The sequence below is a fragment of the Culex pipiens genome, chromosome 3 (assembly GCF_016801865.2).
Source record: "Culex pipiens pallens isolate TS chromosome 3, TS_CPP_V2, whole genome shotgun sequence".
Taxonomy (NCBI): domain Eukaryota; kingdom Metazoa; phylum Arthropoda; class Insecta; order Diptera; family Culicidae; genus Culex; species Culex pipiens.
This window is the reverse complement of record NC_068939.1, coordinates 60,338,160-60,354,144: the sequence shown is the minus strand read 5'-3', so window position 1 is coordinate 60,354,144 and position 15,985 is coordinate 60,338,160. Positions and strand designations below refer to the sequence as shown.

At 38.7% G+C, this 15,985-nt stretch overlaps 3 protein-coding genes across 14 annotated transcripts in view; 1 reads left to right on the top strand and 2 right to left on the bottom strand.

The window, feature by feature from the left end:
• Window positions 1–15,985, top strand: part of LOC120426136 (cell adhesion molecule Dscam2) — a 430,444-nt gene that overhangs the window by 167,776 nt on the left and 246,683 nt on the right. The gene's annotated exons all lie outside the window — the stretch shown is intronic.
• On the bottom strand, window positions 2,523–3,823 carry LOC120414459 (pancreatic triacylglycerol lipase-like). Its single transcript, XM_039575646.2, has 2 exons — window positions 3,450–3,823; window positions 2,523–3,388 (listed from the first exon to the last, which is right to left on the bottom strand). Exons 1-2 carry the CDS (start codon window positions 3,806–3,808, stop codon window positions 2,566–2,568), a joined length of 1,182 nt encoding a protein of 393 aa, XP_039431580.1. The 5' UTR covers window positions 3,809–3,823; the 3' UTR covers window positions 2,523–2,565.
• On the bottom strand, window positions 6,939–8,125 carry LOC120414460 (pancreatic triacylglycerol lipase-like). Its single transcript, XM_039575648.2, has 2 exons — window positions 7,874–8,125; window positions 6,939–7,811 (listed from the first exon to the last, which is right to left on the bottom strand). Exons 1-2 carry the CDS (start codon window positions 8,083–8,085, stop codon window positions 6,995–6,997), a joined length of 1,029 nt encoding a protein of 342 aa, XP_039431582.1. The 5' UTR covers window positions 8,086–8,125; the 3' UTR covers window positions 6,939–6,994.

Sequence of the window (15,985 nt, the reverse complement as noted above, 5' to 3'; positions counted from 1 at the left end):
TAAGACTCTAACGTTTGACATGTAGTTGAATGGAGCACTTCCATTCGAGCAGTTTTTGCTTTTTTCTACAATGTTTTCCTTATGGGAGAAATGCCATTTCTACCACTCGAATCGGGTGCTCCATTAGTGAGTTAAAAAGCTGGATCTTAAACTATCTGCAGCGCGAAGATTTATAATTGTTTCAAATTGCGAGCAGTTTTAAATTTTTAAAACTGGCGGAAATGAAACTAGAACACGATGTTCGCAACGCGCTGGTCTTAATGTTGTTACAAAAAATGCTTTTAATTGTGTGCGATTGATTATCAACACAGCATCATGGTGTGTGTGTAATAAAACGTGGATATCTCTAAATATCTGATTATTTTTGAAACTAAGTTCTATTCCAGTTCCAAATCGTCTCACGTTCGAAACAAACTCGTCGAGCAGTTTTATTTCGGATTCAAAATACTGCTCGAAAAAAAAAATGGCAACTTCACTATGTGGATGGTCTGTTTCAGTTCTATTTGAAAAATGAAACAGCTAGAACAAAGTAGAGCCGCGTTCCAAGTAGTCTTATGTTACAGACATGACCAGAATGACCAAACAATGGAGCACCCGCAGTCGAGCAGTTTTTGACAGTTCGCTCCATAAGAAATACATTGTAGAAAAAAGCAAAAACTGCTCGAATGGAATTGCTCCATTGTTGGATACCAAAAAATCAAAAAAGTTCGTTTAGGCTCCCAGATTCAAATGCCTGGAATAAATGGGAAGGTAACATTCTTTTTTGAATTTTTTGGTTGACACCGTAGGTAAGACTTCATGACCAAACTTCCTCATTAAAGATTATCCTTTAGTGAGAATATAAATTAAACAATTTGTTGAATTTGTTGAAAATTCTTCCAGAACTGCTTATTATCTTCAACTCGATTTTTCAACCCAAAATTCTCTACGAAAAGAAGTGTCAACGCTTAAAAGAAGAACGCAACTATACGTTTCTCTGTGAAAAGTAATTTTGTTTCGAAACGACAGACGGAATGTGGCACTTGTCTTACACAGGTTTCGCCCACGAACAAACGGTATGTCACTACTGGTGGTGGTGTTGCTTTTGTTATTTGGCACATCTTGGCTACGGGAATAACTACAAAAGATTCTTGAATCCTTACAAATTCTTACAAAACACATTCACACCGACATCTCCGGGCGTCACTCTTGGCACAGCACTGCTGTTCAGAAGAAACCGTTCTTTGTGGGCTGAGATGTGAAAAATCGTCTCGTTTTTCCTCTCGAGGATTTGCCGTGCTTCACGGCTTGGAAAGTGTGAAGGAATTTCGGAGGATTCCGCTTTTTCCTTGGAAGTCAACGTCGTCACTGGGCATGTCGTGTGATGTGACATTGTGAAACACACCCGGCAAACAACAAATTGTCGGGAGGTTTATTGAACTGCGGCGTTGGCCACCGGGAAAAATATGTCCAGGGTAGGGAAAACGAAACTCAATCATTCGCAAGAAATGAACACCTTTTGCGGGTGATTGACTTTTGGTGCAGGCGAGATCGGAGGGAATTCTCGAAATTGGAATTGCTGTAGAAAGTATTACTTCACTGCAGATTTTTAATAGTCATACCCTGGTACGGTCATGATATACACACGGGAAGGTGGTCCAATATCAAATCGTGATAAACTTGGTGAAATTTATAAAGAAAACCATTTTGGAGCATATCTGAACGCTGATTTGTAATTTTCATGATTTAAATTTTTATTAACTTTAATACACCTCAACACATACTCTCACTAAAATCACACACCCAAATTCTGCCGCAACCCACATTGCTACCACTCCGAGATGAGCCAGATGAACTTCAATTTTCCAAATGGATTTTGAATATTTCACCCACACCCGTACCGTGGGAAAACGTGATACTACATAAATCGGCAAAAGCACAATCCCTTCTTGGTAGTACACACAGCATGCGCCCCTCCACCCTCTTTTACTCGACATTTGAACCAACAGGGACTGGAATCCAGTTTACGCGCCACAAGCCACACATCAGAGTTGATGTGATAGGGTGTATTTTAGATGGATCAAAACTTACGAATTTGATAAAAAAAAACCGAAAACTTCAAGTCACTCGAGAATTGAAATCAACGTTTATTAAGATTTTCACAATTATTATTCTAAAAATTGTGTGCCAAAAAGTATCACCCTAATTTTCATTTAGACGCAAAGCACACCTCTACCGCGTACTCCTTCAGCCTCTAACCCAGATATATGTTCATTTATACCTGTGTGGGGGCTCCCAACCACCAGCTAAATGGCGGTGGTGGTTTTTCTGACGAACCAGGGCGCAACAATGTAAAGGTACAGGACAGGTGAAACAGAGATATCCTTGCAACACGAAGATCTTCCAGGTGAAATATGCAACGAGCACGGTGACGTAAACGTGACTGTTGCATTGATGTGATAGCATCGCATGTTAACCTGGTACTGGTGTGACGTGAGATTGAAATGTCTTGAAAGATGGAAATTGATTTGTTAAGCAAGGAATTCAATTTTAAGTGCAGAATATTTTATATCTCATTTTTTATCATTACAATATCGGAGTGAACGGTTGAACTGGCCTAGTCAGCATGTAAAAGTCTCCACCCAAGCGTCTGGAATAGATTCCCATCTTCGAGGTTGGATTGAACAGACATGCCATGGCCGTGTAGGCAACGAATCCAGAACATTTCTTCCCATTAAACACGTTCTTGGGGTTCAGCGACATTCGGAAAAGCGTATAAGCGTGGCAATGGCTGCAGCTGATCGGTTCCGGAGTTTCCGCGTTCGAAAACACTGGAACCACGCAGTTCGGCTGCGGTACAAGTCCTCCATTAGGGTAAAAGTTCTCGTGGCCATCACCCACGCAGACTCCCCACGTGCAACGGGAAGTGATGATCATCTGGACATACTTGGCATCAGATTTATCCAACCTTCTTGAGGTGCCCACGTCGAAGGGCATCTTGAATAGGGGGCTTGCCGGATCCAGACCGTAGATCGCACCAACCTGTCCTCCCAATTTCATTCCAGCCTGGCCACTGATTTGGGCGCCCATGCTGTGGCCAACCAGGGTCACCTTGGACAGCGAGATACCTTGACCGCTCAGGTAAGACACAAATTCAGCCACGTAGTCCCCAACTGCGTAGGTATGGTTGGCCGCCAAAGCATAACCGTAGATTGCCAAATTACCCCAATCCACGAGGCACACATTAGTATCCACGAACTGCAAATAGTCCGCCGCCATCAGTTTCATCCAGTTTCGACTGCTGTTGTCCAACCAGCCGTGGATGACAAGCACCAGCGGCTTAGAGGTATCGATTTTGCCTTCCAAGCTGCCATCATCAATCGTCGTTGCCTCCAGCGAAGGTGCGTTCCTGGAAAATCAACCGGATTACAATCCCAGACGTATCCCCTAGAAATCCCCCACAAACTTACCGATTCCCGCAGAAAAACTTGACATCAACCTCAATCGGGTTCGTAGAGTCCCCATTCAAGATAGACTTGGTGTTATTGGTAACGATGCCAAACATACTGTCCATCAGGTAGGCAGCCGTAAAGTCGTTATCGGCGCTGAACGAATTCAGCAGGCCCGCCAACGATTGGCCCCAGAGCGTGGTGGCCACCAGGAAAAGTACAACTTTTAGAACCATCTCGATCGGACTCACTGCCGAGCTGGAAGTGATATCGAGCAGCTCTAGACTTCCCGTATTATAAAGATTCGAGAAGAAAGCGGTCGCCACGATTCGCGAATCTTGTTTGCACAAGTGAGTCGGGGGCGATAACAAGTGAAGCATTCATAAACTTCTAGGAACACGCTTCCGACAGCAGAACTTGAGGTTTGAAATCGCCGATAACGCATGCGTTGGCAGTTAAAAAACAAACTTTGACGTCCAAATTTGCGTAGAACCAGTTTAGAATGATTTACTATCTTCACGTGAGGAGCTTGTCCCTAAATTAGAGAGATAAAAGTTATGCAAAAATAATCTACTGATAAGACACGAGGGTTACACGAGTTATTCAAATCAACCTTGAAGCTTAGACTCGCGTATCGCATGATTTGTGAGAAACAATAAAAGTTACTGTACCAACCGCTGCAGCAAATTTCCGACTACAATTGAAACCTTTGATAATTCCACCAGAAACGCATTTGGGTGCATCAATGCTGTTTTTACAATTTTTTGACAGCAGCTTTTAAAATTCATATCAGATGATGATACTAAAAAAACGGATGTGGCTCTGGTCGCTAGTCTGATTGTTTAAAAAAAATATAAGTACAACCAGAGTAGAGAAAAACTAATCTAATCCAATCTAATCTAATCTAACACAAACGCAGCCAGTCCGATGAAAGCATGCTGGAAAGTCTTGTGATTAGATTACACCCCAAGCACTTTTCTTGTTATTATTAATAATTGCAGTACATCCGAGAACACCCGAAAATGTATTGCAAAAATTAAAGCGGCCAGCCCTACTACGTTGTGTTTACCGCAGAGAGGATTCTGAGAAAGGATCACATTTCACAGAATCTTCAGGGGAGGAAGGATGCGTGGACATACCGTACCAAACGCACCAGTTTACAGTTTCATATGTGTTTTGTATAATGTGTTAAGTGTAAAATATAGTGTGGTTATATAATCAGTTATATATAACAATGAAAAATATAATAACCACGCACCCAAGCACACAAACAGCGACACAAAAGAAATGAAAATGAGCATGCAAAAACAAGACAGCGCGTCCCCGTGGTCAACTCACTAATCGTACAACCAGAGTAGAGAAAATCATTACCAAACTCTCCAATACGCGCTTATACACGGAAAAATTCAAAGATAATAAACGAGCAGTTCTCTACGAAATCAGTCTTTTTTCTTTAATTTTAATTTTTGTATTTTTTAATCCGGCTGAAACTTTTGTGGTGCCTTCGGTATGCCCAAAAAAGCCATTTTGCATCATTAGTTTGTCCATATAATTTTCCATACAAATTTGGCAGCTGTCCATACAAAAATGATATGTGAAAATTCAAAAATCTGTATCTTTTGAAGGAATTTTTTGATCGATTTGGTGTCTTCGGCAAAGTTGTAGGTATGGATATGGACTACACTGAAAAAAAATGATACACGGTGAAAAAAAATTTGGTGATTTTTTATTTAACTTTTAGTCACTAAAACTTGATTTGCAAAAAAACACTATTTTTAATTTTTTTTTATTATTTGATATGTTTTAAAGGACATAAAAGGCCAACTTTTCAGAAATTTCCAGAATGGGCAAAAAATCTTTGACCGAGTTATGATTTTTTGAATCAATACAGATTTTTTCAAAAAATCGAAATATTGGTCGCAAAAAATTTTCAACTTCATTTTTTCGATGTAAAATCGAATTTGCAATCAAAAAGTACTTTAGTGAATTTTTGATAAAGTGCATCGTTTTCAAGTTATAACCATTTTTGGGTAACTTTTTTGGAAATAGTCCCAGTTTTTTTTATTTTTTAAAAATAGTGCCCATGTTTGCCCACTATCGAAAAAAATATTTTTGAAAAGCTGAGAAAATTCTCTATATTTTGCTTTTTCGGACTTTGTTGATACGACCCTTAGTTGCTGAGATATTGCCATGCAAAGGTTAAAAAACATGAAAATTGATGTTTTCTAAATCTCACCCGAACAACCCACCATTTTCTAATGTCGATATCTCAGCAAGTATAGATCCGATTTACAATGTTAAATCATGAAACATTTGTGAAATTTTCCGATCTTTTCGAAAAAAATATCATCAAAAATTTTAAATCAAGACTAACATTTCAAATGGTGGTAATATTGAATGTTTGGCCCGTTTGAAATGTTAGTCTTGATTTTAAATTTTCCAAAAATTCCTTCAAAAGATACAGATTTTTGAATTTTCACATATCATTTTTGTATGGACAGCTGCCAAATTTGTATGGGAAATTATATGGACAAACTAATGATGCAAAATGGCTTTTTGGGCATACCGAAGCACCACAAAAGTTTCAGCCGGATTAAAAAATACAAAAAAAAATCGAATGACCGAAATCTCAGAGAATTGCTCAAACCTTTTCCCCTCATGAAAGTGTATCAATAAAATGAAAGAATCCGCATTCAACACTGGGCAGAACCCGTTCGAGCGAATAATTGAAAAAAAGTTCATCCATCATAACAAAACTTAAAAAGTGTTTTCTACGAAAATTGAACCCCGGGCTTTTAACAAACTAACTCACTCGACAGCCACAGTTTGATGTCTCAGGAGGGGTCAAAAGTCGATTTTTATACCTAAAAGTTTGCTTGAATTTTCGATCTTAAAGATCGTGCATTGTCCAGAAGTTTGGTTGAATTTGGTTGCCGAAGACCCGAGTTAGAATTACAAATATTTACTGTTGTCGGACTTAAACGAGTGTCAAACGCGTTCTGACCTGAAATTCCTTTGGCCAGTTGTCGCACTTACATCGACAGGGTACAGGGTGTGTCAAGATAATAATTGTAAAGAGATTTTTGAGAATTCATTATTTAGAAATGACTAAGGCTACATTCTTTTAAGAGAGTTACTCAACATACAGGAAATCCCCTAATGGAAGTAGAAATCAGTTGATTGTAAAAATAGAATGCAGAAGTTATAGAAATTCTTTGTGGAAAGAAATAAAGCAATATCAGCGTAGCACGTTGATGTGCATTCTGGACAAAAAAGAAAAAAAAATATCTTCTGGGTTTCTGATGTCATGAAATTTGTTTGTTTTATCAACTTTGACAACAACCCCTTCACGACCAGAGTAAAATTTAGATTTTTCTGTTTAACAGTTTACTGGAATAAGTGAATCAGTTTGAAAAATTTCCTTGTCGTTGAGATATTTCATTTTTAGGTTAAAACTGAGTTGTGTTCTAGAGTTACCATGGTCGTTAGAGGAATAAAATCAAATAAAAACAATTTCTTACTGCAAATATTATTATTTGCCATAATTAATATTTTAATTAACATAATCAAACCGTATACGGTGGAATAGCCGAAGTCATCAAGTAAAAGTTTCCTCCAATACGTCTGGAATAGAGTCCCATTTTCGAGGTCGGATTGAACAGACAAGCCATAGACAAAAAGGCCGAATATCCGAAGCATTTCTTTCCGTTGAAAACATTTTTCGGGTTCAGTGCCATCCGGTACAGTGTACAAGCGTGAGCATGACTGCAACTAATCAGCTCCGGAGTTTCTGCATTGGAAAACATTGGAACCACGCAGTTCGGTTGCGGAACCATTCCTCCAGTTGGGTAAAAGTTCTCGTGGCCATCACCCACGCAGACTCCAAGCGTACAGCGCGATGTGATGATCATCTGAACGTACTGGGCATCGGATTTGTCCAACCTTTTCGAGGTTCCCACGTCGAAGGGCATCTTGAAGAGGGGACTTGCCGGATCCAAACCGTAGATGGCACCCACCTGTCCACCCAACCTCATACCGACCTGACCACTGATTTGGGCACCCAAGCTATGGCCAACCAGGGTCACTTTGGACAGCGGGATACCTTGACCGTTCAAGTAGGACACAAATTCGGCCACGTAGTCACCTACTGCGTAGGTGCGATTCACGGACAATGCATAGCCGTGGATTGCCAAATTACTCCAATCCACAACGCACAAATTTGTGTCCACAAACTGAAAATAATCCGCCGTCATCTGCTTGATCCAATTACGCTTGCTATTGTCCAACCAGCCGTGGATGATGAGTACCAGCGGCTTGGACGTGTCGATTTTGCTGCCCAAGCCGCCGTCATTAATCGTCGTTGGCACCAGCGTGGGCACGTTCCTGGTAGATCAAACGGATTGCAACATTAGCCTTATCACAAAAATAAATCTACCTCAACTTACCGATTCCCGCACAAAAACGTAACATCAACCTCAATCGGATTCGTGAAACCTCCATTCATGATGTACTTTGAATCGTTGGTGAACAAACCGAACATGCTGTCCATCAAAAATGCCGCCGTGTAGTCGGAATCAGCACTGAACGAGTTCAGCAGTCCGGCCAACGATTGTCCACAGAAAGCTACCAGCAAGCAAAGAACGAAATTTGAAGTCATCCTGATCAAGCTCAAGGATGAACTGCCACTAATAACCTAGACCTTTGAGGATACTACATTTTAAAGAATCGGAAGATACCGGTCGATGAGTTTGCAAATAATATTTAAACAAGTGAGTGGTATGAAACCATTCATCAACCTTTGAAAATACTTCCGACACGTGTTTGAGGTTGTTAAACCGTAACGCGCGTGCGGTAGAGTGACCAGAAAGAAATTATCACAGTAAACCGTAATACCATTCTTTACTTTGCGGTCTTTAAAAATGTTTAAAATTTCTGCTGATATTAATTTTAATTTATCAGGTAGTTAGCTAAACTGAATTTTCCTCATATTTATTGGTACGGTTACTGTTGATTGCCTGTCACATCATCAATATATATACAGTATGTAAAAAAAGTATTTACACCCCTTGGGCACTATGCACATTTTGTGATGAAACATGTAAAAAATTTAAAGTTTGACAGGAACCTAGGACTACGTTTTGTTCAGAAACTCATGCCAAACATTTTGCTTCAAAAAGCTCATGAAAAGATGATTTCTATAAAAAGTTATATAACAAATACTATTACGAAAATAAAAAAGGTGCAAAAAAAGTGTGTACACCTTTCGAAAAATTTACATAAATAATGTTATTTGTTGACAAATCACCATAAATCCAGTCTCCCAACTCCAAATAGGCATCCTTGACTGATTAAAAAAATAATTTGGATTGAATATAAAGTTTACTAACTACTTAGTATAAAAGTTTATATAACTCTGGAAATTCTATAGAAAACTTATCATAACTTAATTTTGAAATCTTCTAATTCAACTAAATGTCAATATATTACCATAGAATTGCAAAATAAACATTTGGGAGTGGGTATAACACCGTTTTGGGGGACTTTGTATCGCTAGAATAGATTTTTCGTTGGAATTTCGTAACAACCCGGAATTACGTCGTCGGAAAATCAGCCGGCATCCGAACCGGTCCACAATTCACAAGTCAACCTATGTGGAATCGGAAAGGGCATAAAATGTCCGATCTTTTGATACCCAAACATCTAGGTTTTCTTTAAAACCTACGTTTTTAAATACCTGGGCAAATAGTAAGTTTGATCCACGAGAACAAAAATTACGAAATTCCATACATTTTTGACAGGTTGCTCAAACGAAACCATAACAACGTTTTTGCTTAGGTATTTAAAAAAATTTCGTCGGTTTTGTTCGAACGCGAATCAATTCAACATGGAACGTCGATTCGAGGTGCTCTTTGTTGCGTTGGGTTCGTATAACTCCAAGGACCGATTCCATGAATTCTGCAGATTGTATGGGAAAAGTTAAGTAAATTCAAATTTTGATCACAGGATGCTGAATAAGCAAAAAAGTAGTGCGTCCAATCCGGGATTTCCCGGGACAAAAATCCCGGGATTTTTCGAAAACCGGGAATTCCCAAATCCCGGGATTTTTTATAATTTTTCCCGGGAATTCCCGAAGTTGATTAATTTTTTTACAAATTTTATTCTGAAAATTCAGATTTTGTTATGGAAACAGATAACAAGTTGAATACTTAGTAATCGATAAGAATTTTAAAGCATTGAAATTAATATTCGGCATACATCAGCTTCATTTGGCATATCAGGGAAAATTGTTAAAATTTTAGTGTTCATAATGCCTAGCGCTTTAAATATTTTGTTTTTAATTTTATTCATTTTTAATATACTGGGTATAATATTTACGTACATTTATGTTTTTGAATTTGAAAATAATATCATATAAAATTATTTTTGCATCATGTTTTGATTGTCTTTATCAGAACAGGATCAGAACTAAACAATCAGTACTACACCGATTTCCAAATTTATTGCTTTAAAATCTCCTGTTTCTATTCAGACTGTAGTGCCGATTTTTCCCAGCTACCTAGTAACTTAAAAATATTTTTTTTAAATATGTTTATAAAAATCATGAAATTCAAAGCCAATCTAAAAATTTTACATTGATCGGTATTATTTTATTTGTTTTCGCTTCTTGTTTTTTATTACATTTTCAAAGAATTTGTTCATGCTTTTCTTGTCACGTCATATACAAAAATTAATAAAAGAAATATATTTCCGCTCTTTGTATAGTTTATAAGTTAGTTTTAAGGTATCCCTTTTCCATTCTGTACATGCAGGACCTCCTACATTTGAAATCACTGAATAGCGAAAACTACAATATATCATCAAAAAATAAAAGTTGCTAGTATTTAAAATTGAGGTGAAAAGTCATCGATTGTGATTGGACACTCAATAATATTTTAACTGAATAAACGTACCAGGAAAAGAAAATGTGAATAAATATAAATAAAAAAAAGAAATATATTTATGAAAGACTTTAAATTTGAATCACGATGTATTTAAAATTGTGGTAAATTTAAAATCCAAAGCGCATCACAGGTTAAAAACATATTTTTTTATATTATTTTATGCTACATAAAAACAGCTGTCCTTGTTTCGATTGAAGTGTCGATTATCACCAATTAATATTTTTGTGCTAATTTTATGCTTTTAAGCTTGAAAACATAACCAATATAATGAAAACATAGATTATACGACTGTTTCAAAAATTTCCCGAAATCCCGGGAATTCCCGGGATTTCAAAAATATTTTTCCCGTTTCCCGGGAAATTCAAAACCCGGGAAAATTGGACGCCTTACAAAAAAGTAAAAAACGTCATCAAACCAAAAAAGGCAGAACGAAGTTTTTCGGGTTTGGCTGGTTTCTGTATGAAAATTTCCAATATTTCTGCTTCGCCATATTGGACGCCATCTTGAATATGTTGGTGCCCTTTGAGAATCAACAGATAGATTCCGATTTAGGAGGCTTGGATTTAGTCTAGATCCATCAAAAATTGATCTGTTACAAGATTTGCTACTTGCATTAAAATTTTCTGGTTTTATGACTCGAATTTAAGCTTCCGCATAACTTCCATTTAATCTTGTCACCCTACTGAGCACGGTACTCGTAGGGCACACACAAGTTTTGGTTCCCGTAATGTATTTACAACCTTGAATAAAATACAGTTCTTTGTTAGTTAGATTATGTTTGTTTTTGTACGCACACAGTAATACAAATCAAGATAAGTTTAACTCCTAATGACGGTGAATAAGTAATGCTTTATTCAGAACATAAAAAAGCAACAAAAATGCATAAATTTTGTGTCTCTATACCTCTGCTTTGGCCTATGTGGGTAATTCTCCGCCAACTCACACAGCAGTTGCCCCGACCCCTCTTCGATTTGCGTGAAACTTTGTCCTAAGGGGTAACTTTTGTCCCTGATCACGAAACCGAGGTCCGTTTTTTGATATCTCGTGACGGAGGGGCGGTACGACCCCTTCCATTTTTGAACATGTGAAAAAAGAGGTGTTTTTCAATAATTTGCAGCCTGAAACGGTGATGAGATAGAAATTTGGTGTCAAAGGGACTTTTGTGCAAAATTAGACGCCCGATTTGATGGCGTACTCAGAATTCCGAATAAACGTATTTTTCATCGAAAAAAACACTAAAAAAGTTTTAAAAATTCTCCCATTTTCCGTTACTTGACTGTAAAACATTTTGGAACATGTCATTTTATGGGAAATTTAATGTACTTTTCGAATCTACATTGTCCCAGAAGGGTCATTTTTTCATTTAGAACAAAATTTTTCATTTTAAAATTTCGTGTTTTTTCTAACTTTGCAGGGTTATTTTTTAGAGTATAACAATGTTCTAAAAAGTTGTAGAGCAGACAATTGCAAAAAATTTGATATATAGACATAAGAAGTTTGCTTATAAACATCACGAGTTATCGCAATTTTACGAAAAAAAGTTTTGAAAAAGTTGGTCGTCATCGATCATGGCCATTCATGGTCACCCGCGACAGACACGGACGACGAAACAAAGAGAAACGCAAAAAGTAACTTTTTCAAAACTTTTTTTTCGTAAAATCGCGATAACTCGTGATGTTTATAAGCAAACCCCTTTATGTCTATATATCAAAATTTTTGCAATTGTCTGCTCTACAACTTTGTAGAACATTGTTACACTCTAAAAAATAACCCTGCAAAGTTAGAAAAAAACACGAAATTTTAAAATGAAAAATTTTGTTCTAAATGAAAAATGACCCTTCTGGGACAATGTAGATTCGAAAAGTACATTAAATTTCCCATAAAATGACATGTTCCAAAATTTTTTACAGTCGAGTAACGGAAAATGGGAGAATTTTTAAAACTTTTTTAGTGTTTTTTTCGATGAAAAATACGTTTTTTCGGAATTCTGAGTACGCCATCAAATCGGGCGTCTAATTTTACATAAAAGTCCCTTTGACACCAAATTTCTATCTCATCACCGTTTCAGGCTGCAAATTGTTGAAAAATACCTCTTTTTTCGCATGTTCAAAAATGGAAGGGGTCGTACCGCCCCTCCGTCACGAGATATCAAAAAACGGACCTCGGTTTCGTGATCAGGGACAAAAGTTACCCCTTAGGACAAAGTTTCACGCAAATCGAAGAGGGGTCGGGGCAACTTTTCCCGATTTCGTGTGAGTTGGTGGAGAATTACCCATGTCTGTTTGATATAATATAATTTTTCTATTTTTATATATGAATATCAAACCATTTTTCAACAGTTGCAATTATTTAAGGAAGTCAGATTAAACTAAGTTAGTTCAACAAACTTGGAAAAGAAATTTAAAAATATGGTAAATTTACTTGTTTCAGTCAAAAAAGCGATCACAGAGAAATTATTCAGTTAGCTCTGTCATGTTCAAGGGGTGCAATTTTCCCCACACTTGTTCAACTTTGACAAACTTTTCCAGCTAATAAACAGCGCAAATAATGTAACCAACCACATGTTGCAAATTTACGACATTTCTTCCCCAACGACCAATTCATAAACTTCGCCGCCCCACAAATAAATGCTGGGCAAAAGTTTTGCCTCTTGCAACGAACCAATTCTGGCCCATTCACCGCAGTTTCTTAAATTAATTTGTTCAGTAAAAGTAGAAGGAAATGCCCACCACTCTTTTTGTGTGGCAGACTTTCTTTTGCAAACTACACCAAACCCCGCCCCAGTAATGGACCAACTTCTTCGATGCACTTTTTTTCTCCTTCCAAGACTTGGATGCCAAGTTTTTCACTCCTGCCACTGGCACACCGCAGTTACCCTATAAAAAAAAGACCAACTTCAACTCTTTATCAGGAAAAGGTTGTGAATGTTTCTTCTGCTTACCAACGAAATGGGTTTTTAGTTGTTGACTAATAGATTCACTCTTTAAACAAAACTTGTTTTTCTTATTTTTTATTATGAATCCTGCATTTTTTTTAAATTCAATATTCAATCAAAAAAATCATAATTATGTATCCTAAAAAATTTTGAGCAACAACCCTGAACTGCTCTTCACTGCACAATCTTGGAGCAGGAAATGACGTTGGTGTCAAGGAACAGGAAGGAAACTGCTGATGACTTTGACTTGAAACTGACGGTACTCTTCTTGAGTTCCTTCATAGTTTGTTTTTTTATACATAAAAGTAAACGCAATTTCATTAAGCATTATAAAACTCTGCAATTTAAATAAAGAATATACTAAATAAGCTTAAATATAAAGCGTAAAAAAAAGCTGAACAAGTTTTAAATCATGAAATTTGTTCAACCCTTACCGTTTTCATGCATAATCAATTGCACAAGAAATACAAGCAAGTAAACTGCGATATAAAAATAACTCTTTAATTAAAATTTTTCAAACCCATCCGGAATCACCCGCACACCCAGCTTGGCAGTGCTGCGGTCGTTATAGCTTCTATTGGAGCGAATATATTAATTCCTGATTTTTTTTTTTTGCTCCATTCACCGGAAGCTTGCAGGTTGCATCCTCCCACATTCCGGGTGGGATGGGAGGAGCCCGGGAGTTCCATTCATTTTACGAGGCCATTTACGACCGGAGAATAACCCATTCCGTTCCGTTTCGCCCCGGTTTTATGGCCAATGATGCGTAGTATACCTACGCCATGGGATGATGCTCATGTGCAATACGCAAATATTTATTATGGACGCTATAATTTGTGCTATAAAAAAGTTGGACGATGCAGCTGCGTTAGAATCGCACCAGGTGAAAACAAATTGAAAACGCTAATCAAATTAGTCGTCACAGTGGGGTGGAGTGGAATTTAACCGGATTTGTGCGAGTTTTTCACCAATGGTCGTATCGAGGTGATCCGATTTAGATGAAACTTTCAGCGCTTGTTTGTCTATGCTTGAGATGAACTCATGCCAAATATGTGCTTTCTACGACACAGAGAAATGGGGTAAAACAGGTATTGAAGTTTGAGGTCCAATAAACATAAAATTACTCGCATTTTCGTAAAGCTTGGTCAATTACCAAGAGAATGGTTGCATTCGAAAGGTCTTTTGAAGTTTTTCAACATGTGCCATAAACATCCGAGAATGGTTTCACATTTTCTCATAGCTTTTGCAAATTACTGCACAAAATGGATTTTTTTTTAAACCTTTATTTATTTTTGCAACAACATCCAACACCCTTACTCCTACAGGTCAAAAGTTAGATAATTTCATGGACTATGAGCTTACAGTATTAACTTTTCGACCATGCGCAGTTTTTCTCATAGTTTTTCAATTTTTCTATAAGAAACTTTTTACAACGTTAGTTTTTGCCCTGGTCAGCGAACGACTGGACAACGCGTACCATAGGTACTTCAAGTACCGTAGGTATAAAATAGACCCACCAAGTGGTCCTTTAGCCTCTTGTTCAGTAACTCCGATACCCTGGCCTCCCCGCGGCGCTGGCCGGGATACTAGTAACCATTGGAGAGATCGGGTAACCAACCCCGGTGGGAACTTTGGTAGTATGCTGACAGGGTAAGGGGGGCTCAACCCTCTTCGGAGGGTGTAGCTGTACCGTTAGGCTTCGAGACAAAAGTCCCCGTTACGGTGTCGAGAGAAAACCGCAGCTGGGTCCCGGAAGCTGCAAGGTGGCAGCCCCACCCCGAGACTAGGTATTCGCAGCCCTGGTTAGGCGGCATACCGAAGCGAAACACCAACTCAGAAAAACAAAAGAAGAAATTCAGGACGGATAAATCGGCATCAGACCAGGCGATGTAAAAAGGACAACGATTGGAAACTCGGTACTTGGAACGTTCGAACTCTCCAAGATCCTGCACGTGCTGGCCTTCTTGCCCGGGAGCTGCACAAGCTGAACGTGCATGTGGCCGCCATCCAGGAAGTTCGATGGCCCGGTCATGGAGAGCGAGAATTCACGGCGGTGGACCCCATCGCCAACACCTCTTTCAAGTACCACATCTACTACAGTGGCGGCGAAAAGGCGATGCACGGAGTCGGTTTTGTAGTGATTGGGGATCAGAAGAACCGAGTCATCAAGTGGAAGGTGGTGAATGACCGGATCTGCGTGTTGAGAATAAAGGGCAAATTCTTCAACTACAGCCTGATCAACATCTACGCGCCGACAAACGACAAGCCCGATGACGATAAAGACGCTTTCTACGAGCGTCTCGACAAGACCTATGGAGAGTGCCCAAGACACGACGTGAAGATAGTCATCGGAGACGCAAACGCGCAGGTCGGAAGGGAAGCCTTCTTCCATCCGGTCATCGGCAAGGAGAGCCTTCATCCTCGCACGAATGACAACGGCCTACGTTTGGTCAATTTCGCCGCAGCCAGAGGAATGGCTATCTGTAGCACCTTCTTTGCGCGCAAGAACATTCGGAAGCACACCTGGCGCCACCCAAATGGCGAATCGTGCACTCAAATCGATCACGTTTTGGTGGATGGTCGACACTTCTCGGACGTGATGGACGTCCGATCGTACAGAGGACCGAACATCGACTCTGATCACTTCCTGGTAGCGTGCAAGATCCGAGCTAGGCTGTCGA

What these genes read in the sequence shown, in the direction of transcription:
- LOC120414460 (XM_039575648.2), bottom strand. Translation starts at nt 8,085, where the DNA reads ATGACTTCAAATTTCGTTCTTTGCTTGCTGGTAGCTTTCTGTGGACAA. An exon ending in ACGTTTTTGTGCGGGAATCG is followed by an intron (nt 7,812 to 7,873) that starts GTAAGTTGAGGT and finishes TTGATCTACCAG; the next exon opens with GAACGTGCCCACGCTGGTGC.
- LOC120414459 (XM_039575646.2), bottom strand. Translation starts at nt 3,808, where the DNA reads ATGCTTCACTTGTTATCGCCCCCGACTCACTTGTGCAAACAAGATTCG. An exon ending in AAGTTTTTCTGCGGGAATCG is followed by an intron (nt 3,389 to 3,449) that starts GTAAGTTTGTGG and finishes TTGATTTTCCAG; the next exon opens with GAACGCACCTTCGCTGGAGG.